The sequence below is a fragment of the Toxoplasma gondii genome, chromosome IX (genome assembly GCF_000006565.2).
Source record: "Toxoplasma gondii ME49 chromosome IX, whole genome shotgun sequence".
Lineage (NCBI taxonomy): Eukaryota > Apicomplexa > Conoidasida > Eucoccidiorida > Sarcocystidae > Toxoplasma > Toxoplasma gondii.
The window spans coordinates 981,617-1,009,227 of record NC_031477.1 but is presented as its reverse complement, the minus strand read 5'-3'; the positions used below and the strand labels follow the sequence as shown (position 1 = coordinate 1,009,227).

General features: G+C 50.2%; 6 protein-coding genes across 6 annotated transcripts; 3 read left to right on the top strand and 3 right to left on the bottom strand.

The window, feature by feature from the left end:
• Window positions 1–854: 854 nt before the first annotated feature.
• TGME49_266700 (hypothetical protein) lies at window positions 855–2,144 on the bottom strand. The gene has a single exon (XM_002368708.2). It carries the CDS (start codon window positions 1,785–1,787, stop codon window positions 1,098–1,100), a length of 690 nt encoding a protein of 229 aa, XP_002368749.1. The 5' UTR covers window positions 1,788–2,144; the 3' UTR covers window positions 855–1,097.
• Window positions 2,145–2,965: 821 nt separating this feature from the next.
• On the bottom strand, window positions 2,966–5,830 carry TGME49_266710 (NEK kinase; the record flags this gene model as incomplete). Its single annotated transcript, XM_002368709.2, has 4 exons — window positions 2,966–3,205; window positions 4,259–4,385; window positions 4,796–4,997; window positions 5,236–5,830. The coding sequence occupies 4 exons, from the start codon at window positions 5,828–5,830 to the stop codon at window positions 2,966–2,968; spliced, it is 1,164 nt and encodes a 387-aa protein (XP_002368750.2).
• Window positions 5,831–7,813: 1,983 nt separating this feature from the next.
• TGME49_266720 (hypothetical protein) lies at window positions 7,814–8,416 on the top strand (the record flags this gene model as incomplete). The annotated part of the gene is made up of 1 exon (XM_002368710.1): window positions 7,814–8,416. The coding sequence occupies one exon, from the start codon at window positions 7,814–7,816 to the stop codon at window positions 8,414–8,416; it is 603 nt and encodes a 200-aa protein (XP_002368751.1).
• Window positions 8,417–9,281: 865 nt separating this feature from the next.
• On the top strand, window positions 9,282–15,967 carry TGME49_266730 (leucyl-tRNA synthetase (LeuRS2)). The gene is made up of 3 exons (XM_018781439.1): window positions 9,282–11,830; window positions 12,139–13,945; window positions 14,278–15,967. Exons 1-3 carry the CDS (start codon window positions 10,246–10,248, stop codon window positions 15,659–15,661), a joined length of 4,776 nt encoding a protein of 1,591 aa, XP_018636262.1. The 5' UTR covers window positions 9,282–10,245; the 3' UTR covers window positions 15,662–15,967.
• Window positions 15,968–16,312: 345 nt separating this feature from the next.
• TGME49_266740 (RNA recognition motif-containing protein) lies at window positions 16,313–20,985 on the top strand. The gene is made up of 3 exons (XM_018781440.1): window positions 16,313–17,783; window positions 18,226–18,402; window positions 18,805–20,985. Exons 1-3 carry the CDS (start codon window positions 17,240–17,242, stop codon window positions 20,133–20,135), a joined length of 2,052 nt encoding a protein of 683 aa, XP_018636261.1. The 5' UTR covers window positions 16,313–17,239; the 3' UTR covers window positions 20,136–20,985.
• TGME49_266750 (transporter/permease protein, putative) lies at window positions 20,946–27,483 on the bottom strand. Its single transcript, XM_002368713.1, has 9 exons — window positions 26,389–27,483; window positions 25,597–25,664; window positions 24,986–25,107; window positions 24,224–24,414; window positions 23,687–23,792; window positions 23,136–23,243; window positions 22,646–22,747; window positions 22,245–22,352; window positions 20,946–21,631 (listed from the first exon to the last, which is right to left on the bottom strand). Exons 1-9 carry the CDS (start codon window positions 26,610–26,612, stop codon window positions 21,593–21,595), a joined length of 1,068 nt encoding a protein of 355 aa, XP_002368754.1. The 5' UTR covers window positions 26,613–27,483; the 3' UTR covers window positions 20,946–21,592.
• Window positions 27,484–27,611: the final 128 nt, after the last annotated feature.

Here is a 27,611-nt window from a genome sequence, read left to right as displayed (position 1 = left end):
ATGAATACAGTTTGGCATAGTTGCCTTTGGTGCAACGAGCAAACAGAGGGGGCGCTGCCACGAGACTAGCAGAGCTGAATTGTTTATTCACAGGTGAGGAGTGGCACCTAGATGTAGTCGGAAACATTCCGTGATGTTCTGTATTCAGTAGGACTAATAGAGGGCACAGCAACGTATGAAGTTTGCGAATGAGTGATGAGCTATCATGCCAAAATCATGGGTTTTGTCGAGCCATGCACTATGGCAAGCATGCTCCAAGTGATTATATAGGCTCGCTCAAACCAAGGCAGATGGTACAATATATAGAATACCGGAACAAGATCTAATACTGCAACATACAAAATTCAGCTAAATTAATCGTAAAGCGGTTCGTTGGCATGTTATCCAAGTAGAGAAGCCTCCTGAGTAGAACAGAACTCTGACGAGAAATAAATGTGGCCGCTCTTCTCCATAATTCTTCCTGCCACAGGTCTGATAACTTTACGCAAGTCTAAATTTATCTTCACCCCAACTCTTACTCCTTGAATGAATAACTGTGAAGCGCGCGAGGAGGCTATGTGTCATTCTAGTGTTACGAGGGTGCACAATGACATCAAGACGCGGAAGTCGCGTCTTGCGAAGAAACAGCACTTGTATGTCATGTGTAGCACAAGAGTAACGGAGACTAGCTCGAGTAGCCTCAGTCGTGCCGCTATTAGCACGAGAATATTTCCTGGTCAGTTTTGCAGAGTCTTGGCGTGACGGTTACGTCAGTGCTCCTTTGCTGCAGAAGGACGCCACTATCAGCTGCAGGCGAGTGTGATTCGAGTCTTTTAACTTCATACTGGGCATGTTCAGTTTCAGTTTATTATACTGAGTAGCAGCAGGGTAGTTAGGAAACGGTTTACATCCGTTTAGCATAACCATTTGAGAGTCAGGTTGAGAGACCGTCATAGAATGCAGGCTCTTGCTTTTTAGACCACTTGAGTCAGCCACTGCACTGCTACGCCTTATACCATACTGACGTTCACGCAATCGCTATATGTAGGATGAAACAGCAAATATCCGTTCACAGTCTTTCCTCTACAGTGGCTCCAGTTTCGCCAGTGGGCACATTCTCAATGGGTCGCAGGTTGTGAGGTCTTCTGGTGTCGCGTGAACTGATTCTCGTAACTGACACTCTCCTGGGATCCCGAAAGGGAACCTGATTCATCAAGCGCGTGGTCCCAGCCAGGATATTTGCTACTCTTCGCGAGCTTCACATAGTGCGCCGTTTCCGTTGGGTGGTGGGCAGCCCATAGAACAAAAAGGAAGTTCATGAACCAGTCGTTAGGGTTTTCAGCGAGCGGAAACATTGATTTAGCCGGCATCCAGTTCGCCGGATAGAACGGCATCCCAGGAATAAAGAAACCGCGAGATGGTGTTGAAGCAAACGATGTACTTTCATGTGAACCAACAGGCTGCTCTTTACCTTGGACGTGCTCATATTGCTGCATCGTCAACAGAGCCGCGGCATCAGCTGCCGCCCGGACAAATTGCTCTGGCATAGCCGTAGCCATCCTGTAGTTTTCTGTGAGTGCTCGAAACATGTCGCTCGGGGTGGCCCGAGACAGGAATCCAAAAGGATCAGCAATGGAAGCCGGCGAAAGAAAGTGGTTTGCCCGGAGGAAATACTGCAGCGGATCAGGGAAGGGAGTGCCAAAAAAGTTCGACGATATGCTGGTGCCCTGGAAAGCTGCTTCACAACTAGTCGCCAAGGCGGCGATGCAGCCGAGGCACACGGCCCCACGTACGCGCTTTCCAGCCATTTTAATAGAATGACTGACTGGGCACCGAATGCCTACTTAGGCATACTCACGCTGAGCGCCAACACGGTAAGAAAAAAGGGATCTCAGCGAAATACAAAGCTGAACTAGATTGGGGTTCAAGACATGCGGCCTCGGGGTAAACACGACTCAGCATCACGACACATGCAGAAACGCGATAACGCTTCGTTCAAGGTGGGGAAAGTCGTTCCCAGCCAGAAGGAATTTACTATTGATACTTGTAGACCCAAGACACTCATGTTTTCGTTGCCTTTAAGGTTCTGTGGTCGAGTCGCTGAGGGGTGGAACGAACGCTGCGTTGTCTGTCAGCGTACTGTAGCAGACGACTGTGTCTTCAGGTTACATGGGTCACCAGGATAGATGAGGCAGGTGCGGAAAGGAGATGATCCTATCGTTCAAGCAGCCTGTCCCATGCGTGCCGCTGACGTGAGATAGCTGAGCCAAAACTGCTCTTAATAGTTATTTAATTTTGAAATACTGCGGCGCCCAATGGACATTAAAGCAATGGGTGAAAGGTGAGAGCTTCTGGTTCTTATAAGTCACCCTGAAGAGTTGCAGGAGGTGACGCGTATCATGCGAAACTACGTAAATTTCAAAGAGCCCCCTTTTCCTTTGATAGGGCGGTGGGTAAATAATCCGGAGAATGGGAAGTAGTTATTCTCCCTTAGGTAGAAAACGAGCCGATCGGACACATCCAGTGATGTTGTAGGTTACGGGAACTCTGCGAGCAGTTTGCGCAGTCCCCGAAAAACGTTATGCGGGTCGGGACCATCGATGCTGCATTACATTATACTTTGAGTTTGAGTGCACTTTTGCTAAACTAATATAGGCCATAAAAAACCAGGTTGTCGAATAACGTTCAGTCACATGATACAGGTCCTACTGACGCCAGAGCAGCAGTTTTGTCTCGCTTTTTGGTTGCTTGCGGTAATCCACGGATTGCGCCAAAAATACAGCCGGCGTTGTGTACTCCGTACGGAGAACATGATGCCTTCTGTGTACCACGCTACACTGGACGGTATTTCGTGGCCAGTCCGTCTTTCAGCTCCCAAATCAGCGGCATATTACCCTGAGCGGCTGTAAGCTAGTCTTGTACGTGCGAATCAAGACTGCACCAGACAATAACGTCTGTGAAGCACACCTTACGCTGGCTGAAAAACTTACTCGTCGAAGACAAGCGACTCATTGAGGAGAGCTTTCAGGGTGATGAAGGAGGGTCGTTGAGGCTCGTCAGAGAGGTAGACCTTGTCCTCATTGTTACCCGCGACGGGGCGCGTACTGCTTCTGCCACCAACTCTCTCGGCAGCAGGCTTCGTCTTAGATTCAACATTTGACGCTGCAGGCAGCGGCTCTGAATTGTACTTTATTTCCGCATGGTACGAATTCTCTGGGAAATGTTCCTTTGAAAAAGACATATTTGTCTGACGAGTTTCGGAAACGGAGGCCGAATCTGCTGCTTTGTCTTTTTTCTCTGGCAACAAAGGCTCCAATGGAGCAGTCGAGCGACATTCTGCGTGGTTTGATGGTTTTGGGCATCCACTTGAAGTACTCGTGGCTGCAGACTGCCCGGACGGCTCCGGCATCCGAGAGTTCCGCTTGCGATGCCATTTGTGAGCATGTGCTCGCTTTCGCATGATTTTTAGGGCGTGACGAAGGTCGTACGCTACCCCATGGTGCTCCCGCCGAGGCACAGAAGCTGGGCTACAGATGCGAGGGTCGCCACTCCTAATTGAGGCTCGACAATAAAATGGATTGCTCAGTAGATTTGCATTCACATTCGAAGGAAGCCACGTTTCAGCCAACATCTCTGTTGGCGGGCAATCACTGAAAGATGAGCGCTTACTGTCAGCTCCGTCATCGGCTATGCCTGACAGCTTTCGCCAAGGAATTGTTGCCGGCGTAGTATCGTCTTCAGCATCGACGTCGTGGTCACAGCTGCCCGATTTATCTTGTTTTCTAGCAATTGGGAAAGCGATTCCTGACAAATTTTCTTTCTCAGTTCCCCTTCTCCAGACCGGTCTCGCGGAGGAGTTTCGTGTCTGTTCATAAACACATCCACCTACGACGGAGGAGGAACACCTTGTATCACTCGTAAATGTTGCATCTATTGATCCCTGACCGCAGCCTGCAAAATAGTTCGGGACCTCCCTAGCGAGTCTCTTCCACAACATAAAGAGCTGCCCTCGTAATGGCAACACTCCCTCGCCCCTCGGCTCCAACCCGACAGGAGGACAGCTATCTCGGATCAGACTAACCGTGCTCTGCTTTACACTCAGAGACTCAACTTTTCTGCTGCGCATAATGGAAACTGCCACAGGCGCTTCCTGAGTCCGCTCATGTAGCACGCTTTCGAATAACGCGTCAATGGTCGGCGCGGTCAAAGGGTTCAGGCTGGTGTTTCGACGGCGACAGTTCACACAGTCGGCACGCGAGCTTTCAGGTTGGCGCTTTACCGCTGACGCTGTATTAGCTTCAGAGCTGTCACAGCCATCAAACGGAGGATTCGAGGGAGGAAGTTCTTTTGCAACTGAACAGGAGAGGTCGTTGAGGTAGCATTGTAGGTAGTGCAGTTGAGGGTACCTGATACAGATAAGAGGACAAAGCCTATCTTCTCAGAGCGGTGCTCCTTTATGGCATCTAAAACTGTCAATCCTTATAGAAGCTGCTGTTGAGGCGTTACGCCTTTGAAGCCACACTCAGAGAAGCAAAGGAAATGCAGAAATACTGAGGGAAAATTTCAGTGGCGCCGCTGCGGAAGTGCGCAACGTCGGAGTTTCTTGAGGACTATTTTCTCCGAAGAGGAGTTGAAACCATATCGAGTAGTTGACTCAAACCATCAAAAACCGGCACACCTTCTGGGATGATACAGCCTTCGTTGCTGTCGGAAGGTATGCAGCACGCGTCGCGCGGTACTTCCACATTGAATGCCTGTGGCAGTCAGCACATGTTTTCACAGTGGGTGTGGGAACATCAGTGATCAGCAGACATACCTTTTAATCAGCTTCTTCATGGACCTCAGTATATACGGAGTGGCCATGATCTCGGCAGCCGATGGTCTCTCAGCCGGGTCAACCTGAAGCATGCGATTGACCAAGTGGTGCAACGGAGGGGGATACAAACCAGGAGGAGTGTCAAGATGCGCTGGAGGTTTGTTGCGCGTAACCTGCATCGCCAGGACCACGATATTGGAACCTGAAGGCTCCAGTAGAGGATTCAGAAGTTAATGTTTTTAAGATGCAACATACAGGAGAAAGAGCAACAGTTACGGCCACATCTTTCTTGCCGAGTCCTAGGGTTGTATAGTCGCCACGTGTACTAAAACAGCAATAGGGGACGTAAGGACTGTTTGTTACTTCTTGCGTGGGTTAACCCCAACACGGAATGTTGCCACTAGTACAGAAAGGCAAGTTCGCCATTGGACCTTGCGCACCGTGGAAGGGCTTTCGCAGACAGCACAGCTCGAAGAGGACGCAGCCTAAAGCCCAAATATCGCTCTTGTAGTTGTATGGCTCCCGTTTGTAAAGTTCCGGAGACATGTAGCATGGACTTCCAACATATGTTTCTGCCATGTTGTCCTTATTGAGCCGCCTTGCGATTCCGAAGTCTCCCAATTTGATCAAGCCGTCGCTAGATAAGAAGATGTTTTGGCTTTTGATATCGCGATGAAGAATACTCCTGGAGTGTAGATGCAATAGACCGGCGAGTGTTTGGACGAATACCAAAAGGACATGTTCCTCTTTGAAAAAAAATGGGGCGTAGTTGCTCAGGTCCTGGTGATCGGCGCTTGGTGGGGATGACTCATTCTTTGTGCGTCCAGCTTCAAGCTGCTCCTCAAGCAGGTTGCGCCGCAAGTGAATTTGTTGCTCCAAGTCGCCGCCATCCGCGTATTCAATGATGATGTGGAGAATCTGCTTCTTTCTATCTAACTTGTTGTTGAAATATGTAATGACATTCGGGTGAGCGCTCAAGTCTTGCAATATGGTCGATTCTTTAAGGGCAGCTTGTCGTTGCTCTAGCCCTATCATGGAGAGACCGATGTCTTTGCTCACATACAGTTTCCCTTAAACGCATATAAGGCACATGTTACACTAACAAGAACATCAGTGGATTGTGTGTCACCCAGGTGCGACTAGTACAGGTTAACGTTCGCAGACGACAGAAATTTCGACAGTCAGTTGGTGAACGGGTGGGTGCTCTCAGGAGGCATTTGTTTGAAACAAGAGCTCCCGCTTGAAGATGCTTCTCCGCATGGAACCGATGCACTCAACTGTGGTTGAAAAACGTGTAAGCAAACGCCACTTCTACGTTCAATGGCTTGCGGAAGTTCTTCGCCACCAACCCTCTTTCAGCATACCGAAACGCGGCTAGTTTCCACATACAGGTACAAAAGGATGACGTAACTCCTCTTCTGCCTGACAACAACTAGGGTGCCGGGAAAACTAAGCGGGAAAACTAAGGGCTGACATTGACTCTGGTCTCAGAGAAAAGGTCACAGTGACTCCCTGTCCGTCAACTAACGTCATCTGAACGAGAAATGCATCCTTCTCCAGGAATGCAACCTGGCATCAAGGTTGCTTTTCTATATCGGACCTGTTTTCTTGTCCCGAACCAAGTAGCAATAGCCTTGAGCTCCCGCGCCTAACCGCTTGATCCGCTTATAGCGCTCCATCTTCCACCGATGTATCCCGCTGCACAAGCCGACGGAGGTCCTGACAATTTCAGGTTACTGCAAAGAGCTTCCATGTCATTTGCAGTTGATGCTTCGCAGCAGTTTAAGACTCCGCAAACGGGCGTCTTCACAGCGCTATTACCACGTTACAGATGTGTTTGGTCGGCCTCTGTTGTCACCTTTCAGAGTGAGAAGAGTCCACAATATGGTCGGTAACAGTTTGCGTTCTCAACGCGGGTGCTGTGACCATGTACGACGCTATATTAAGTGAGCAACACCTCGTGTTGAAAAACTTCCATCCACGTGCGGTTTTACGTTGACCTTGGTGTAAGTATTGGCTAACAAGAAGACACGCGCAACAGCAGGTGCAGCAATTGACTAAACGTGAGTTGCCCACAGTAGAGCCAGGGTTCGGGAGACAAAGGAAGAGCGGAAGTGTTTTTCCTCTTCGGCGCTTCTCTAATTCGCTGGTGCCAGATGCGAGTCATGGTGTGCCTCATGTGGAGGTCTCGCGACTGTGGACAGCTACGTCAGCAAATCTCCTGTTGGTTGTTCCTGACTTATTAACGGGGCACCATGAGGGCGTCAACAGGAACACAGTGTGTGACGCACCCTGAGCGAAGCCGAGGGACGTGTAGAAGGCTTCTACAGAGGGACTAGAAAATGCATGAGCCGGCCTTACTCGGCATGTGACTAGAGTTTCTTCCTTCCTTCGTCAGAGAGAAAAATATGTTTCAGAAACGGAGTTGCATACGCTGACGGACACGCTGAATCAACACTGGATCGCAGAATTGGCCTCTCAACTACCGGCTGGAACGGCCGTACGTGCAGCCCCAAAACTGGGGGGGGTCCCTCCGAGACCCACCTCGGTCGCAGTAGACGGACTGGACTTGACAAGTGATCCTAGCTCCAAATCCTTGATAGTTGTTACCTACGACAGGAAAAATGTCCCAGTATACAAATGCTGACCCGTAGAAACCGTGGACGCGATAAAAGGATTGAAAATTGCTGCTGTCATACGACGCCTACCGATAGAAAAAGCTCCATTGTACTAGGGGGTTTCGCGCGCTGATCGACCAAAGCCATTTGGAACAACATGGGATTCATTTCGGCTCTTCTACTGGCAACACTTTCTGCCGGTGAACATAGCATTCCAGACCAGGGCCAACTTCATTTCGGTTTTTTGGTGTGTGGCAGAAAACACACTTTGTGATCAGCCACGCATACCACAGTATATGGGGCCCTAATAGTGTTCACTGTCACGTGCGTTGTGTGGTTTTCTGGTAAACCCTTCTCTGTCATTCATGAAAATGAACCGCCGACTCGGTCTCATCAATATATGCCTTTGGCCTCATGCGGCTATTATGCAGTCCAGATTCGCATTTCTATCAAAATAAAGCGTCGCCTCAACGCTTTGCAACACGCACTGTCTGTAGCGCTGATTCTAGAGAGACTGTTCAATGCTCCTTCCCAGCTCTCCGTGACCTGCGTGAGAGTTACAGTTTTCGCCGTGCCAGACGCGTTTGCTGGAATTGCACGTCTTTTTCACCACTGGCTTCTTCCCTTGCAAATCAGCATGGGCCCATGCCTACCTCTCCTGGTAACATGGCGAGAGATACCACATCTCGCTGCTGAGATGCCCAAGTCTGGAAGCATTGAGGGGATCACTGTACGCTTCGGGGGGTCTATCTCTTTCCGTTTTATGGACTGCCCTTACGTTTTAGTCGCTGTTTGCCTCGAGAATTGTCGGCGGTCTACTTCTGTTGTGGATTTCACTAACCAAAAAAAACACCACAACTCATATTTGTTGTTGTTGGATCCATACTTCGTCTTAAATTTGGGTGTACAGGTTGTATCGGTCGTTTTCTGTTGGCAAGCCATGCAGGCCCTCCAGTGCCGCGTTGCGGAAACAGCCCGACTGGAACAGCAAAAGCCTAAATAAAACGGCTTCAGAATACAGCCAAGTTTGTGTCTCGTGGTCCATTCATTGGAGGAGGGGGGGTTGGGGGACATCAGGCGCAGGTGCAAGAAAACGGTGCAAGGGAGTCGTGCCTGTTTTGCTGACCGTGGAAGGTCAGCGAACGGCCACGCATCCGTGTTTGCCTGCAGACTAGATGTCATGGTTCCCTGTCAGATTGGTCCACGAAGCATCGATTGCACACGTCTCGGACGCTGCTCGTCTGAGGCGTTACAAGTTCCTGGTTTGAAGCGGGAATTATTCTCTCACTTCAAGCACTCTCCTTCACCCCTCGCTTGCCCAGCCAATTGGCGAAAGTATTCCGGGTCACAGCAATGGGATATGTGCTCTCGTCCCGTGTGTTTGGGCTGGTTGCTAACAGGAATAAGTTCCGAAAACTACTGCGAACTACTGCGTATGAACGTTTCACCCGGCCGAACTATACACAGAGGTAACGATGGAGTTGCGTGTGAGTTTTGATTCACACTTCTGCTCTCCGTGCAGGGCCATGGTCAAGCGGAACAAAAGAGCCAGATAGTATGTAGTGTTTTTACTTCAAGAGGAACCAGTAGCTGGATAGGATGCAGGGGAAATGGTGACAGGGTAACTTAGAAAGACTGATCATACCAGCGACTGTACGCACACCAGCATGCGCTCGTCAGAGATGTCACCCGCATGCACGCAGCCACAGGTGACAGACATGGAGAGACTTTCACATCCTCCGGGAACCATGCTCTTTTGATAATTCTCTGGACAATTCACTGTATTATTCATGACCATCTCATCGTGTTACTGGCTGCAGACAGTATTTCGTTAGCCGAACGTCTGCAACCAAGGAAGATGCGGACGACCTTTCGAGTTTCTTCCCAGCAACATTCAATGGTCTGCGGAGACCGGGCTGCTCGCTAGTAGAAAAGAATATAAATGTCAAATAGTGGTTGATTTTACAGAACGCAGCTTCCAGAATTCTGGAAACACCAGGAAGGCGCACGTCCCAGTCAGTCGCCTCTCGGGCTTTTTTCTTTACACAGCCTTACTTCAGCGTGTGCGAAGAGACATATGTCGCCCGTGCACTTGTCTGAGGGAGTGACCCCCCGGTGACGCCGCTTCTTGATTGAGGCTCTGTTTTCTTCGATGAAATTAAAGGCGAGTGAAGTGTCAGTGAGTTTCCTCTCTTCTAAGAACATGCTCGAGGTCGTCAACTGGTCTGCACGACAACTACACACGGTGCGGAAACGGTCCGTTGGCCAAAATAATCGAAACCACCAACAACGATCTGCTGCAAGTTCGTCAGAATCCAGTAATTGAAGAAGGCCGTGTTGCAGCAAAAGACCGCAGCAAGTGTTTGTTTTCGTGGTGCTCCTTCACATCATCTGTTTCGCAGCCGCTCTTTCGTCCGCCTGCGTTTGCGTTCGAACTGCGGGATGACGTTAGGGTCTCTCGCCCTTCGATAGCTCCAGAAAAACCCCCTTTTTTATACAAGGCAATTTTTGGCTGATCACACCCTTGTGCCCCATCCTGAGAGAACGCTGTGAATTTATACTTCTTGACATACGCAAGAAGCGAGACTTCTTCACTCCATAGTGTCGGTGGTGTTGTGCATCTGGACAGAATATTTGAACCGACCCTCACACGGTCAGTCTGGCCATCCTGTTCCAAAAATATAACCAGTTTCAGATTCTGTAGTGGTTTCCGTTCAAGTGAAAATCAAGTGGCCATGCCCGTTTTTGGGTTGTCATACCAGGTGCGCGGTTGCGACTCTGCGCCCTTCGTAGCTGATTCCGCCATTGAGATCCCAAAACGTCGTCCGTAGAATGATTGGACCTCAAAGGGTTTATGCCGGTGGAGTGCTGTTTCATTTAGTAGTCCTGGTTTGCTTTCTCTGGATTCGAAACATTCCTGAAACGCACGGAGGGTTCCTTGGAGCCACTCTCGGTTCAAGCGGTTCCAGCCCTTCTCTGCAGAGACCGTATCGCAACTGTCATGGTCATTGGTGGAGTCATCTTCGAGGTGGCGCGTCTACCGGGTCGACTCAAATTACTAAGCGTTCCACAAAATGGGCATCAGGAAGCAAGGAAATGCCATTTTCGGCCCACCCGGGTAAAACTGGTTCTATAGGAAAATTTGGTGGGGTCCCTCAATGGTCGAGCAGGCAGTCGCGCGGCCTCCTTTTTCTGAAATGTGGCCACAAATGCGGAGGATATGGCGTTTCTGTAAGCCTGGTGAGATTTCTGCATGGCTCGTGTGCCTCGACGTTTGTGTCTACCAACGACGGGTGCCATTCCCTCAACGATGCCAGGGCCAGAACGGGTAGGAGGCCTTTGCCCCCCGTACACTTTGTCTCCTTGTCTACATCTTCTCCCGCAACTCTGTACGCGTTTCACTCGTCGTCAGCGGTTGCACTGTATCCTTTCAAGGCTATTGAGACGAAATGGACCAAATACTATGCGGAGAACTCTGGAGATTTCTCCCCGCCTCTTCCAAGGCAGCACAACAACTTGGAAGATTCGGAGCGTGTACGGGAACTGAAGGCAACCAGGCCGGAGAGTCACCCATTAGCTGGGACTCCTTCAGAAGAAACCAGCCACCATTCGGATTTGACAGCGTTTCCCAGTTTGCTAGAGCGGCGCAAGTTCTACATTCTTTCCATGATCCCGTACCCTTCCGGGGCAGGACTGCATGTTGGTCATAGCCTCACATACACTGTAGCCGACGTGGTCGCGAGGTACCAGCGGCTGCGTCTTCGCGGAGAGCTTGTGAAGTCAAGAGAGAATGCCGACGAGACTCGACGCGTTTCCTCTTCCGCATCAAATAGGAGTTGTTTCACAGTTTGTAAGGAGGCGTCCGATGCAGAGAGTCCGACTCTAGCCAATCGGCAGGCGGAGTCACCTCTGACGGAGCTGCGAGGGAGTCTAGAGAGCACCTCACATCATGACGGTCGACTTGCGCAGGACCTCAAGGAGCTGCGAGCCTTCAAGGCGCTCAGGTCAATCCACGACAAGCCCGAACAAGGGCCGATACAGAAAGACCAGGTTGCTTGCTCTGAGGCAAATGTACAAGGCCAAACGACATCGGAGGCATCCGCAGAGGGTGCGAGACAACGGAGACGAGCAGCTCCACAACCAGACGTACTGCATGTGATGGGATGGGACTCCTTCGGACTCCCTGCAGAACAACACGCGCTTGCGTCTGGCATTTCTCCGCGCTTGTCTGTTCAGACGAACATTGACCGTTTTCGCCAGCAGCTGCGAAGACTCGGCGTGTGTGTCGACTGGCGTCGGGAAGTCAACACGAGCAGTCCTGAATTCTATCGCTGGACTCAGTGGATCTTCGTGCAGATGATGAAGCGGGGGCTCGTATACGAAAAACTTGCAAATGTCAACTGGTGTGAAGGCCTCGGTACGGTATACGGTTGTAGGAGCACGGATGTGAGACGAGAATCTGGCGATTCACGCATGCACCGGCAGTCTCCGTGGACCTTTCGATCACCCTTCGTGTAGACCTTTCCCCCACCGCCTCCGATTTACTGCGTAGTTGAAGTTGATGTTTGGCCGTCAGACCACCGGATCCCCCCTCCAACGACACCTCTGTAAAGCAGAGACACCCTCGAGGCGTAGCTACCACTAGTTTCCAAGGCGTGCACAGGAGCGTGCCTTTCAGCGTCTCTGTACTGCGACCGCTCCACTATGTGTGGATTTTCTTTTCAGGTACAGTATTAGCCAATGAGGAGGTGATCGACGGCTTCAGCGAACGAGGTGGCTTCCCGGTGAGCTCTCGCCAGCTGAGACAGTGGCACCTTCGGATCACGGCGTATGCAGATCGGCTCCTAGATGGCCTCAAGAGTCTTGACTGGCCAGCCGATGTCAAACGTATGCAGCGCAACTGGATAGGTCGTCGGGATGTGCTGCTTCTAGATCTCTCAGTTTCGGACTGTGTGGATGGAGTGGAGGCGTGCGAGGAGCCACACGAACAGGAACGGGCAGGCTTTAATGACGCTGTTGTGCCCTCCGGTAGAGTTCCAACGAACCTCCGATGTGTGGCGATCTCTCCCGAGTTAATTTTTGGGGCTACTTTTGTCGTGGTTCATAGTTCGCACCAGGATGCCGGTTTACTTGCGCGAACAGCTACGTGTCGAAACTATTTGGAAGAGAAGGCTAAAGGTGGGAACCGTGTGTCGGCCAAAGAAGATCGTTGTGATGGCCAGTTTTCGGGTGTTATGGTTGATCATCCTGTTATCCCAGATAAGAAGCTTCCCGTGTGGATGAGTGACAGCCTTTTTACTCAGCTACACGGCTTCGGAGGTTTATATAATGAGACGGATGCTCTACTTGTGGTTCCAGAGAGTCAAGCGAGAGCGCGAGAGTTTGCTCAACAAAAGGGAATACATGTAGCGCATATCATTGAAATGAATGGCGAAGCGAAGAGGAGTTCCAAAGGGGGTAAACAATTGGACCTCAAAAGTAATGACGTCATCCAGAAGACAAATCGAGGGGCAGATCCTACTAAAAATGCCGGCGAGGACGTGAACCAGAACACGGAGAAATCAGGAACACAAGGCGCAGAACAGTCCGGCGAAGGCGTTGAAACGGCGGCGGCTGTTGCCCACATAGACGAGGGATACGGAAGCGCCCAGGTGCCGACATTATCATGTTCCTCAGGCGCTTTAGACGCAAAACTGGTTAACTCGTCAGTTGAAGGACTGCTGTCTCTGGACGGCATGAGCCTAGGATGCGCGAGACAAGAGGTTATTCGTTTCTTCACTATGACAAATAGCCGAGGTCGCCACGAAGTGAGGTATGCCATGAGAGACTGGCTTTTTAGTAGGCAGCGATTCTGGGGGGAGCCGATTCCGTTGATCCGTAGTCGGAAGCATGGAGAGGCGAGTCATGTAGTGCCGGTGAACGAAGCAGATTTGCCTGTTCTTCTGCCTGAGGAACTCCCACTGAAAGGTGGGAGCACACCCACAAAGGACGAAGTGACCACTCAAACGACAGTTCAGGAGAAAAGTGAGATTGAAGCAAGAGACTTGTCTTTACACCTAAGCGCCTCACATAATACGGAAAAGACGACCGACGTGAATGACAGCGCGTCACAAAAAGGTGCTTCGACAAGGACGAGTCTATCGCCTTTGCTGACCCAGGATGATGAAACCACAGCAACTACCTTGTCGCCATTGTACAGTCTGCCTGAGTGGTGGAATGTGACATTGGCAGTGGACCAAGTAGATGGCATGAACATGGCTACTTCTGTCAAAAACAGTACTGAGGATGAACTTGAAAAGGCGACATCATCGTCTAGTGCGGAAGGGAGCGCTGGAGGACCACAGGCTGTCTCGCTCCAGAGAGAGACGTCAACCATGCCGCAGTGGGCAGGGAGCTCGTGGTACTTTCTTCGATTTCTCGATCCACGGAATACTCGCGAGCCATTCACGAGGGAAACAGCCCGCTTTTGGATGCCTGTCGACATGTATGTTGGCGGGAAAGAGCACGCGGTCACCCATCTCTTGTATGCCAGGTAAGCTAGCGAGCTCAGGCGGTCTTTTTGAGTGTGGCGTGTGTGGTGGACGTAGCTGTTTTATGCCGAAGCCGCCGTCACGCTGGCACGTGAATCACCTAAGGAGCATGAAGAAGGCAACTGGGAGACCTCGTAAGCCGCTGCGTGGCGTAAACGGTGCAAGCGAAATTAATAGCGTCTCAGTAAAAAACAGACGAATGGAATTTATCGTTTTCCTTTGTGAACACTCTAGCGTGCACCAGTTGAAATGCAGTGCTTGTTCATTGAAATTCCTTGTATGTCCACTCAAAACATAAGCATTTTTCGATCGGTGGTTCGCGTTCTTTGTGTAGGTTCTGGCACAAAGTGCTCCATGACCTCGGCCGGGTGGCCTGCGATGAGCCGTTCCAGCGCCTGGTCACCCCCGGTATCATCCTCGGATCGCCGAAATATTTTATGTTCAAACGGCAAGATACTGGCAAAATTGTGTCTTCTGAGACAGTAGAACTCATGGATAAGACGAATTTGACTCGTGAGGAGAATACGCATGGCGTGCAGGCAGTGGCGGGAGGAAGTGCAAATATATTACCAAAAGAATTCAATTTGTCATTCCAGGTACCCGATTCACCTTCCGAGATACTGTTTGGCGTTCACGCCCCTTCTGGTCAGCCTGTGTATGGAGTAGAAGTGCCGCCAAGCGCAGTGGATGTGAGCGCGAAGGGAATGCCTGTTCTCAAGGTTAATGGGGATGTCCAGGTATACCGTCGGCATGAGAAGATGTCCAAATCGCGAGGCAATGTCGTATCACCGGACAGCATTATTGACGCATACGGTGCGGATTCGCTCCGACTTTACCTTTTATTCATGGGTCCTCTTGAGGCACGGAAGATGTGGAATACTTCAGGCGTTGTGGGGGCCTTCCGGTTTCTGAACAGAGTGTGGAATCTTCTTGTTTTGTCGGCTAAGCATCATTCTTCAAAGCAAGAAGGACACCACTGCTCGACAGTTACGGGTTTTGCAACAGTTGACAACTCATTGTCAAGCAATGCTCAAGGAGTCACCCCAGCGACGCTGAACTTGACGAACACTCCCCCGTCCTCGTTCGAGCGCGAGCTCATGAAACTGTTGGTGGCCCGAGTTACCGCCGATATTGAACGGATGTCCCTGAATACCGCTATTGCAGCCCTCATGGCCAACGTTCGAAAACTGACTGCCTGGACAGCGAAAGGAAACAGGCTGTCCGTCGGTACCGCTATTGACTTAGTCAAGCTGCTTCACCCATTTGCCCCGTTTGTGACAGAAGAATTGTGGCAGATGATCCACGCGTCTTTCCCAGATGTCTCTTTATATTCCACTACACCGTCCCTTCTCGCCTCAGCGACCTGGCCGACACCCTCGAAGGAGGAGAGTCGCGTTCATCCACGAAGTGGAAGGGTGGCCGAAAGTGAAAATGAGGCTGATTCAATCGTATTCTCAATCCACGTGGATGGGAAGCTACAGGGAACAGTTCATGTTCCTCGTAGCTCGATGCATGACGAGGGAACGGTGTCGGCGTTAGCCACCACTTCCCCATGCCTGAAAAAGTGGGAGATCCTGCTCAAGTCGGGGGGAAGAGGATTCACAAAAATCGTGTGTATCCCAGCTCGGCGCGTCATCAATTTCGTGACTGGAACGGTCGCCAGTAAACAAGTATTGGGTCACCAACATGTGTGTAGGCAGAATCAGTCACGGAAGTAGGTTGCTTTGGACCTGATGCGTCTCCAATACTACATGGGCCGATGCATGGAAGGCAGAAGCAATGAAGCTCTCTGTCTGGTAATTACGATGCGCCTCAAATGCAAGATTGTCATAGGCTGCTGGTTCGCAGCGGTGTGAGAACTGGTCTACTATACGATGGAAGCACAAGGTAAACTTTTTATCACACTTGTTACGCGCCTGTTACCAGCTTAAACGAAATGCCACACCCAAGGAATTCGTCTTTGTCTGCCAGGGGGGTGTGAAACGCCCGTTGATCCCCCCGCTCTGATGTTCTATAATACTCGCTTCGGGAAGAATCGCCCCATATGTTGCCTGTAACAAGAGTTACGCTGAAGGAGCTAGAGTCGAGAGACTAGGCAAATCCAGACCTGCCGAGCACACTAACGCACGGACATAGAAGGCTGGTGGTAGCATCTACACCTGAAGAGGCTCCGCGTAGAAGAGTTAGAACGTTTTAGTTGCCCAGTTTTGTTCCGGGAAGAGAACGTTTTAGTTGCCCATTTTTGTTCCGAAGAAAAACCTTTTGAACGTTTTAGCTGCATAGATTTGTTGAGGCTGCAAGTGTTTTGAGATGTGCTAGCTATCGTCTTGTTCATGTCCCAGAAAGAATCCATGTGGTCATGTATCCCTCGCCGACCCAATTGCCACCTATTGCTAGGGAACAACAGACTGTGAACTGGTACTGTAACTCATGCACCTGTTGCATTATAGCCTGACGAGGCTGGGCCCCAATCGGCAAAACGGGGACGCAGAACTCAAGGCGCGTACTGCTGTTGTCCTCGTATGGGGACTTCATCTTAAAAAAAGCGATGCATGCATTTTAAACACCCTTCAAGTCTGCTATGAGCACGCGCGACGCGGTGGATGGGATGTTCCTGCCGTTGCCGTTTCGCCTGTTTTCCCTGGTGCCTTCAGCTTGTGGCTACGTGTTGTAGTTGCGCTGATGCAAATTTTTCATGGATTTGAACTTTTACGTCCAGCGTCTTCGGTTGACGTGACACTTGACATCCTGCGTTTTCGCCCTGTCACTTCGTTTTCGCACAACAAGACTGTGTTGTACCACTCTGCCGCAACTTGTTAAAACACTTACACGTGTCAGTGTGTGTGTATACGTGATTCAGTATTTTATCCGCACAGGAGTCGGCTGCGGTTTGGTGGCATGAAAAATTGTGTTATGAACAAAGACGGGGACGTGCACTGTTTTTGTTCGTGTGTCCCTGAGTTGTGGCACCTGTGTTCAAGACAACATGGGTTGCTTCAAGACCCCGTTGGTGTGAACATGCGTGTTGTGTCCGTTCATGTCTGCTTTATGCATATGTCATTTCATCTCTCTTATCTTTGTTCAATTGCAAATTGAAATTCACCGTAACAAGTGTGCAGTTGCCGGGTCTCTTACTGCTGCACTGAGTACCCACGCCACAATGCGACATCGCCACTGAGGCCCTAAACACGTGGGAAAGAACATTCACCTCCGATGGACTTGCTTTAAACCGTAACACATTTCCAGAGTTTCTGATTGGCTCCGACTCATCAGTACCTCAGTGTTCTCCGATCGATATGGCTGTCTCAGCGCTGTCGTACGGGTACTGCGGCACGTTTGCATCCCGATTTGCAGCTGAGGCGTTCTCCTCCTTCCCTATCCGTCATGGTGGCATTCCGCGACCCGATGAGAACAGTCCAGCTGACGATGTTATCGCACCTGGCGATACTACACGGTCTAGCAGTACTGGCAGACCTAAGGAACGAAGAACGTTGTGGATGGGGGACCTTGACCGCGCTGAGCTACCGGTTGACGAAGCCTATGTCCGGAACGACATGTTTCTCGAATTCAATGCGTTTATTACACACGTTCGAGTCTGCAGAGACAGGATAACACGACTGCCGTCGTTCGGGTTTGTTGAATTCGCTACGGAGAAGCATGCGAGTTACATTTTAGAGCATATGAATGGTCGATTTGTCCCTGGCCGATGCCATAAGTACAAGTTGAACTGGGCAAACTTCAACCTAACAGAAAAGCCTGAGACGAGAGCAACCTTCTCAAGACCTCCAGAGCTCAGCCGCAACTCGGGGGAGACTGCGTCCAGGTCTTCCAATGCAGCGGGTACTACGAACGCCTTACAGATGAATGTCTATTGGACGCACAAACAAACATAGTTGGTACTTGCATATGTGCGACACGTTCACTGTATCTGAAAGGAGTCTGTAAGATTACTGCCATTGGTCTTGTAGGTTCTGTGCGAACCATTCGTGGTAAGGCACAATAAATAGACGGGCGATGGTTCACCTGTACGACAGAATACATATTTCTATTACCTGGGTGCAGTGAAGTCTGAAGGTACTACAAACGTGGTCAATGTAAAGCGCTTTGTCTCTTTTTTCTTGAGTGTATGCGAACTTTGTTTTTGCTCCTGGCGTATGGGATAGTTCGACCCTGTTCGAGGTGCATGTGCTACCCGACCTGGCAACAAGGAAGTGTTGTCATAGCATGCACATCGTGACATTAATTGCGCTGCCTGTCCCCTTTGGTGTGTGCATCATTGTAGGAAGGCGCATCAGCGACAGCTCTTGTCGCCAGTCTCAAGGGAGTCCACCGCCGGACAGCACGTCTATCTGGATTGGCAGCTTAGATCCTGCAACCAGCCGCGAAGAAATCGAGGAACTCTTCGATCAGCATTACAATACCGTTTGCTTTGTGAAGCTTATTACGGATCCCAACACAGGTTAGGGTGCAGCCGTCATAGATTGTGAAGCATTCGCCGTCCGTCAGAGCGTGACTGCAGCGTCGACGGCAGCCTAAGGACTCTCGTTTAGCAGACTGAAACAACTGATAGGGTCGCGGCCTCTGGTCGAGACAAAAAGTGACAGCTCTACAGCTCCAGGCTGTCCAATCGCTGTCTGGGTGATTAGTCAGCACGACACGCTCGGGGTTTTCTAAGATGCGGCATCTTTGCTTGCGAGGCACCGAGTGATACGGCAACAAGATCATTTTGGTTCAACTGAAAGTGACTCTTACTTGCAAAAAAAATCCGCCACCAAAGGAGGCTTGAGTTGTGAGCATCTCGCTGTGAGTCCGAATGATATAATTTTTGTTGCTTGGGATTCCTGGTCTCGGTCTCTGTCAGGCACTGGCCGTGGATTCGGGTTTGTGCACTTTCGCGACCCCGACGAAGCAGATCGCGCGCTGGCAGAAATGAATGGTGCCATCTGCCGAGGTCGCCGAATCCGTGTAAACAGGTCAAACAACAGTAGAGCATCATCAGCCCAAGGTACATTTCACGACCCTTCAGTTCAGTCTGCAATGGCGAAACTATATGCTGCCACTGCCTACCAGGCACAGAAAATCGCTCAAGACTATTGCGGTGGTTTTGTGCCAACAAAGAGAAAACGTGGTGTCCTGGCAGGAGGCGCAACAGCGAAGGTTGTGGTTAGAGGTCTGGATCCGGTTTGCACTGAGGAAGAAGTTGAACGGCATTTGTCCCACTTCGGTGAGATCATTCAGACCAAAACCGTGCCAGGAGGTAAAGCGTATGTGACTTTTGCGGAACAGCAAGCAGCGGAGAATGCAGTAACATACCTCAGCGGGTGTTTCATTGGTGCGAATCGAGTAGGCTTGGACCATGCGGATTGTCAGCCACTTGAGAACGGTGGAACTGGTTGTGAGGCACCAGCAAGTGACTGCGTCTACTACTGGCCGCAGACGGCTACGAATATGAGTTTGAATGCTAATGAGACCACTAGCTGTGCAGCCTCCAGCTTTGACACAAGCTGTGTAGGGCTTGGTGGATCATGTGGCTGGAATAATAGCGGTGCCAACAACTATGTCGAGGCGAACCTGGGTTGGGGAGAAGCAGCGCTCTCCGTGGATGCCCACCACACCTACAATACTTCTCTGGTTGGCGACATCTCCTGGCAGCCTGATTCTCTACGATACGTGCCGAATGCTGCCTCCGGAGCATGTGGTGCTGCTGCTCTGGTTCCAGGGCTTCTGGTAAACGGCCGTTTTATTTCATATCCGCTGTCACAGGCGAGCACTGCCACCCAAAAAGACACTGAGAAGAGAGAACGCGAGCACGCCAAAAGGAAAGGGTTAATCGCTGCGTCGGACGCTGAGTTGTCGGGTGGCCTCTTTCATGACGTGGATCCAGTCATGGTCCCTGCGGACCTCCTGCCTGCGCCGATGATGGCGGATAAGGCTATTCTCACCCGGGGCACACTAGAACGACACACGTTCGTCAGTAATAACCCTTCTTTCTCCTGCACTTTGAAACTCCGAGGTCCCAGTGAAGATGACGGCTTCATGGAACTCGTAGACGAGATTGAAGGATGCGAGGCAGTGATTAAAAGCGACCACGAAAGACTGGTCGCGGCAAAGCAGAAAGCAAATGCGAGGATGCACGAGGAGGACCACGAAATACTGTACGGTACAGCGTACTCCGGAACTCTACCCCTTTAAATTCTGTGAAAACTGTTGTATTTTGGTACATTCTATTTTATATATATATATATATATATACTTATGAGAAGCCGAATTCGTTCAGGAAATACACCACCGCGAGGGGGGTCAAACCAGTTCATTCTGCCGCGACTAATGAAAGTGGAGAGTTTGTAGAGCTCGCATTCACAACTGCCATACCTTATCTATGTCATTTTGACCTGTGCTAGCTGTCACGCCTTGCATCTTTTTGTCAAGCACCACGTCCAAGAAGGGCATCAGCGGGACACACATAGTTTGTTGCTGCGTGGGGTCTTTTTCCTCCTCCGCTGTACACTGTTCGTTAGGAAAGACACACGACGCACTCCAACATCCTCTTCTTAAGGAAGTGCAAATTTCAGCAGATACCAAGGGAGTGCCAGTCCTCGTAAAAATAGACACACCCGAAGAGCAGCCATTTAACTGTCGCTGCAACCTACTGCCGAGGTGTGCACATCAACTAACGAGTGTTCAGACAATGTATGCATCTTCGCGCCGTTTTTTTTCGTCTATGCACTCACGTATAACAGGGGGAACCGACGCTATGGACATCCGCAAGCTGTTGATCTTGCCGTACGAAGGATGTTCCACGTGGACTTGGTTTATTTTCGACAGCAAAACAGCGGCGCCGGCGTCGTCAGACACCATGGTACAGCCGAAGTGTTTGAAATGCTAGAACACAGACTGACTTGGCATGCATACAATTGAATTCCCTATACCTGGTTCCGGCTCTAGCCGGATGGTGCGTGGTAAAACTGAGGGAGGTATGTTTTCCTGTTGTTTGTAGTCTTTGCTAATGGTTCCACAGAGAGCTTCCCCGTAGGCTTTAAGCAGGTCTGTTATCAGGGGTGTGCTCCAACTTCCGTTAACTGTACACGGTTTCCCGCCACTACGGCACAGCAACGAACACATGTTTCCAAACGAACGAGCCACTGCGGTTCAATAGTTTTCTAAGGTATTTTACTTAAGAAAACCTCACAGCCACCGGTCCGCGGTCAGTGCCCGCTAGTAGTTGATGCCCCTCTACAGTGGAGACAACCCTGCACCTGGAAGTGGCTTTTCCTGTGTTATCCTCAACCAACTGTGGCTGAATATGAGAGCACAATCCCGTTTGTTAAGTAATGCACAATCTGGTTCGCTAAACCACGCATCCCCAAAACTCGCTCAAATGCAATGCGTAGTGGTGAACGATTCAGAGACACGAGCTCAAGGAGGTACACCACACGCGACAGAAAATGCAGTCGACATGGAGTCCTCAATGGAGAACCTGCATTAGATCAAGTTATTGTTTACAAAAAGCAAAAACAAAAAGTTATATATACAACATTTTGCTCGTCACCTGGACTGCCTTGCAGACATTTATCCCGTTCATGCAAATAAAGATTCCGTTGCATTCTTTATCGGTGGCAAAACAGAAGTGTGGCCACACTAACGTACAATTATTGCCGCTCCACCTTCTTCTTTTCCTCCCCATCTTCCTGCATAAACAGAGTCAAGACAAGCAAATATCAGATAGACAATGGAACAAAGCAGAAAATATTTTAAAGGTGTCTTGCCTTTCGGACAATGAAGTCATGACACAGTGTGTACTGCGTTCAAGAACACTTGTGTAAACTGGGCGTGACAGCTCTGAGAGCTAAAAACTTTGTTTTCAATAAACTCATAAAGGTGAGTGCTTGGAATTTAGGGGGGCGCGTTTCGGCTAGGTAAAATCATGCCTCACTGTCAAGCGTAAGCGTAGACCCACGTACACGAGTTTGAACCCAGCACGCCCTGTCCACACAACCGTATCCTCCTAACGCGCACCGCCTGTGTGCCGGCGTTAAATGTTCTTCAGGACAGTCGAATGTATGCGAACGTCCACGCTCTAGTGGCGCAGAGCGTCTCACAGACGCCTATTTATGCCAACATCCTCGTTTGGTTTTCATACAAAGAATTGCTTGCCGTTGTTTCAACATTTCACCTACAGGTGTTTTTCTGAACACGGCGCTGTCATGGTCCAGCACACACCCTGCTGGCGGAGCATCCTGAACAGTGACATTCTACAATCTCCCGCCCTGAAGGACTACTTCGATGTGCAAGTACACTGACAATTGACGTCGGAGATGCCTCAGAGGCCACGTCAGGAGTTGGCTTATCTTCGGACTTCCCAGACCACTGGATCTTCGCAAAGGAGTAGAGAATGACGCCAGTAACGCACTGCGAGCAAATTCAACACACACAAAGCTTTCCGTATAAACCATCAGCGTCTCGTCTACCCATGTAACACTAATCGGCTGACAACGCGAATAATCAAACCCCAAACGACAGGCTGAACATGTGAAGGCAGTGCACTTCTAAAATACTATAATTATCCCACTAGCTCGAATTGACCACCCCTTACAAGCGGCCGTCTTTGTTATCGCACCGAAGACCTCGACGCTACGACAGACCCAGGACCCCCTATAAATGTACGCATGAGGACCTGGCGTTGACGCTGTTCTGTAGCTTACGATTAACGCCGAAGTTCCGGTCCAGACATTTAGGCATTGATGTGGTTGGATGTCACAAAAGAGCACGTGAGAGAAAAGGAAAACAAGGGCGACCTTTACTCCCTGAAAGCAGAGTTCAAGATCAGAAAACAACCGGACCACTCTATACTTAAAATGAGATTCACTTACTGTCAACCTGCATGACTTTCAACTCGGAAATCTTCAGTTGAGTGCTACAATGAAACCTGAGTGCATCACTGTGAGTTCGGCGCAATTCCTTTCTTCCTTCAAATGAACTGCAAGTGAAAACTGACACTAAGGCTGCAGCCCCGAAGCTTCCAGCGGGCTGCAAGTTCCAGATGAAGCGCAGACATCTTCCTCCACAATATGTTAAACAAGCTGTGTTACCGAGGAACTTGGACAGCAGAATTAGTCAACCGTTCGGCCCTCACAATCCCACCTGTGCTTCGGCCTCCCGGCAAACTGGGGCTGCACGCTAAATCATTCTTACCTTAAGTATGCCGGTCGAGACGGCCCCGTAGTTGGCCATAAGAAACCAAAGAGTGCCGGAATGCAACCAGCATGAAGCGAACAGCCAGAAAAAGCAACAAGCAACCGTCTGCAATGCACAGGACCAGTCAGTCAGCATCGACGCTACCTGCAGCCCAAGACTTCTCTGTGGAGTTACTACCGCGTGGCTCTCGTATGCAAGCGACGAAAATAGCAATACTGTCCACCCCTTCTCACAAAACCCGTCCTGGCGCATAGATCTTCGACGTGAGTGTCAACTCACAAATGAAACAGAGATGACCTGACTGGCAGGGCGGACAACATCAGTGTTGCAACTATTTACGTTGTTCATCCCATCGACGCACGACTGCTTGGTTTGCATGACGAAACTCTTTAGGAACATTCCGTGTATGTACGCCAAGGCTTGGGATTCAGCGCCGAAGCAGCGCTACTGCTAAAGTCCGCTAGACTCTTTCACCTGCTCTCGCGTGCCGTTTTAGCTGATACGAAAGTATTCAATCCAAACAAGTGCAAGGTCTGGACTGAGCATACCTTGAAGGAGCCGTTATGCTCGCGAACTGGGTCAATCACGAGTTCACTAAACCGCGGAACTGTCCAAAAAAGGGTCCACAGCGTGATCGGTACGGCGCAGCACACCCTGCAACACGACGCCAGGATGGTCGGCAGACGATGGAACGCCATCAGCACTGCATGCGAGATAATGTGCTACCTGACACCCCCAATGCATTACACTGTCGGTTCGCTTCTATCTTTCCGTCACCGCTCATAACAGACAGTAGCAACTATCGAATAACCCTGAAATACAGTGTGCTTGTACGTGGCGACGAAGCGCAGAATCGCACATCTCGCAGCCTTGCGTGGTAGGCAGGTAGCACGGAAGAAGCGGAAGGGCACGTGTCACCCGGTAATTCCGGCGACGCGCGAAACACTAATCTCCACCGGCCTATTGGTACAGGTGCAGTGACTGAACAACGAAGCTAGTCGAACAGCTCGCTCTAGAAAACTGAAAGGCGCGACGTACGACCCGCTCAACAGCTTCGCGACAGTCATGTTTAAATCCAGACCTACCCCATCATGCAGACAAGGTTCGGGCCTTCAATTTTCTTGACACCCTTCATGTATTTCTCATTGAGGACAAATGTCAAGCCCATCAATATCGATGCCACCAAAGTGAGGATAACGCCCAAAAACTCTTCGTCGTGGAACGTGAAGTTCAGCTGACACGCCTTCAGAGATATCCCAAGTGTAATCAGCCCTATCTGCAAGACGTAAAATCCGAACAACAGCGCAGTCAACAGCACCATATAAAGCTACAATCAAAACAACAGCAATATCCAGCACAGCTGTTTAGGGTTGCCAACAGTAACAGGAAGTCAATATGCATTCGCAGGACTTTTTAGCTTGAATATCTCAATCGTGTCATGATGTGGTCGCTGAGCTGCTCCCCTTATGTTCGTAAGTGCGTTTCCCGAACGTCAACGGCATTTGGCACTACGCCAAGAGTAATTGATCGACCTGCACTGATCGTGACTATATCTAGGTAATGTGCTAACAAATGTAGTGCCGTGGCCTCATCCAGGCACAATGTGAACTTCAATAACTCAACGGAAGGCTTCCAGCATGAACAGAGTTGACTCGACAGCTTAGCCTGAAGATGTCAGTCGCACAGACCCTTGACCACAGCGACATCTGAGGTATCTGACAGCTCAAACTTTCTTGCGCCACCCCCGGTGAATTCAACCCTGAAAGACGAATCACGCCAGTCCAGAGAACCTGTATGCAAGTTACACTTCGCAGGCATGCGTCCTTAACCTCTTCTGGGGTACTTACTCCGACCCAATGGAATAATTTCAGTTTTCGGCGAAGAAGTACCATGGACCAAATCGCCGTCCAGACGATTGACGAACTGTCAATAACGATGTACACTGCAGCCCCGGAATACAGTAGGCCAGCTGCAAAATAGCGAAAAAACATTGGACAGGGCCGCCTAAATGCACTGTAACACCACGGCCATGCGGTTGTATGGATACGACTGTAGCCGTGTATCTGTAAGTTTGATTCTGGATGTCTTGTCAATGTCGCACTAGGTGTTAAATAATACGCAAGAGTTCCATTCGTGCGTTTGCAACGGGGCACCACGGAGAAGTGTGGCTGTACAGGGGGGCAACCAATGCATCAACGCACAGGATCCAGTACGTCCGCAACGCATATCCCACTCCAGTAAAAACGACCACCTGCATGGGAAGACGTAGACAGTCGTCTCTCTTCGGTAGCATGAGACAGGTCTTAGCCACTTCCGCGCTAATTGGGAAGATAGGCGCGTCTCGAACTGCTCTCTTGTATGTTCGTCCTCACGTCTGGCATGCAGAGCTCTTAATAACAATGTGTTGTCTTGAGAGCGAAGACATTGAGTCCACACGAACGCAACGCTGTGGACACACCTTTTTTAAGCAACTGGTTGATGATGTCCAAAGTAGACAGGATCATTCCCCTTCGCCAATCGCATTCTCTGAAGGCAATATATAGCATCCACACAGCCTGGAAGCATGCTTGCACAGTCGAGACTCAAAATTCTTCTGGCGGCGCGCTGCCTTATGCAGACATAAACGGAAGCCCGGTACGCCGACAGTCGACTCCTCGTCGCGTCGTACACAGCAGTGGCAGTGGTGAGCAAATGACGGTGGACGACAACGGGCGTAGAGTTTCAGAATGAACAGTCCGGCATCACCAGATACATTTTTTGGAATCTACGATTAAAGTACAGTCCCGCACAAGAATTCGGGTAATGTATCGACAAAGGCCGCGATGCATTATTGCCTCTACTGCTGCTAAAAGGTAGTTGTGTTACGTGACAAGCGGTATGTTTAATACCAGTGTTTATGCGCAAATATAGTTTGATACAAAGAAGTTGTTATATCCTCCGTACAACGTCCGTATGAGAGGAAACCTCTGCGAAATCTGTCAACAAAGCGGCGAACAGTGAACGAACAAAATAAATGTGCGACTGTTTTTCTCAAAAATTGTTCAGCGCGTACAATCGCAGATAACCCACACAAGACATCAGACAGATCGCTTTTCTCGTTGATCGGAACCGTTCCTAGTCCCCGAGAGCTCACCCTGTTTCAAGCTGAGTACGCGAGTGTGCGTGCATGGGTTGCCCCCATTCACCCGTATGTATCCAACCCGCTGGACGCCCTCGTTTCTTGGCGAGTGCATTGCAACATCGGACTTACGAAAGCTTCTGTTTTGTGGGCAACGTGCCCACAAGAACCATAGAGTAGTAGTGAGGGATGAGAACTGAGAAGGTGCTAGGATGTGCCCCTCCATTAATCTTGATGACATCTACAAGTAGCGGCTGGGCACTGTATGCCACCAAGAAGAGCAGGACGACGCCAACTTCGATAGCATGCTGTCTGGTCAGGACGGCTCTTAACAAGTCGCCCCCTGCCTGTCCCATTGTCGAAGAACAAACAATAAACAGTCGCCGACCTCTTTTCGAGTTCCCCGGTGTAACAACGAACGGTAACTAAACTGAGTGTCGGAATCCAGTGGCTGTGAACATCCTCTTCCGAAAGAGATCAGCACATGTGTTGCCTGCGGCGCTGAAGGCGCAGCTGTAAAGGCGTCGGACTGCGAGTACGAGTACGAAAACAGTCGCTTCTTCGAGTTGCAGTGCGTTTGAGCATGCAAGTAATCGCGCAGATGTCGTTACAGCGATTTTTTCCTTAAGTGATTATGCCAGACCTGAAGTGGTTGAACAGGGAACAGAGGCAGTGGCCAACCGGGACAGGGCATGGTTGTATGGCACGCGGAGGGGGCTCGGCTGACCTACAGTTCGCGAGGATAGAGAACCCTATAAACGGCGAAATCGGATGTGGTACTTCTCGGAGACAGAACAAAAGTACAAAACTGGGCCACGAAAGTCAACACACGGGTCCAATCACGGGGCGGAAAGGTGGGTGTTGCCGGAAACGGCCGCGTTCGCTCGACGCCAGAACCCTGTGGCATCCCCAAAAGGCAATTATCCTAATCTTTTCGGCTTCCTTCACGTCCAAGTTGTAAATGAAATCCGCCTCAAAAAGTCTTCCCGCCGGCTGAAACTAAAAGGAAAACAAAACAAAAACAATGAACCGTATAGGCTCCGTAAGCTTTCCCTGGCGAAGACCACTCGACACGCTGGTCCAGGGTACATACGAACGGTTGCCCGCGGAGACAGGCACACAACACAGGACGGAAGACAAGGCAACCAGTGTACGCTGCATAAAAGAGGAAGTGTAGAAAGCCGAAACACTTGCTTGTCGCAGAATAACAACGACATCCGCTTTTGTAAGTGGCCTTCTCATATGAGGAGACCACTTGCCAAATCGTCTTGTGGGGATAGTAGCGTTACATGGCATTGCCAGCCCGCGCCCTTCCAGCATGCGTTGCTACCACCCCCACCTGCATGCAACTGAGA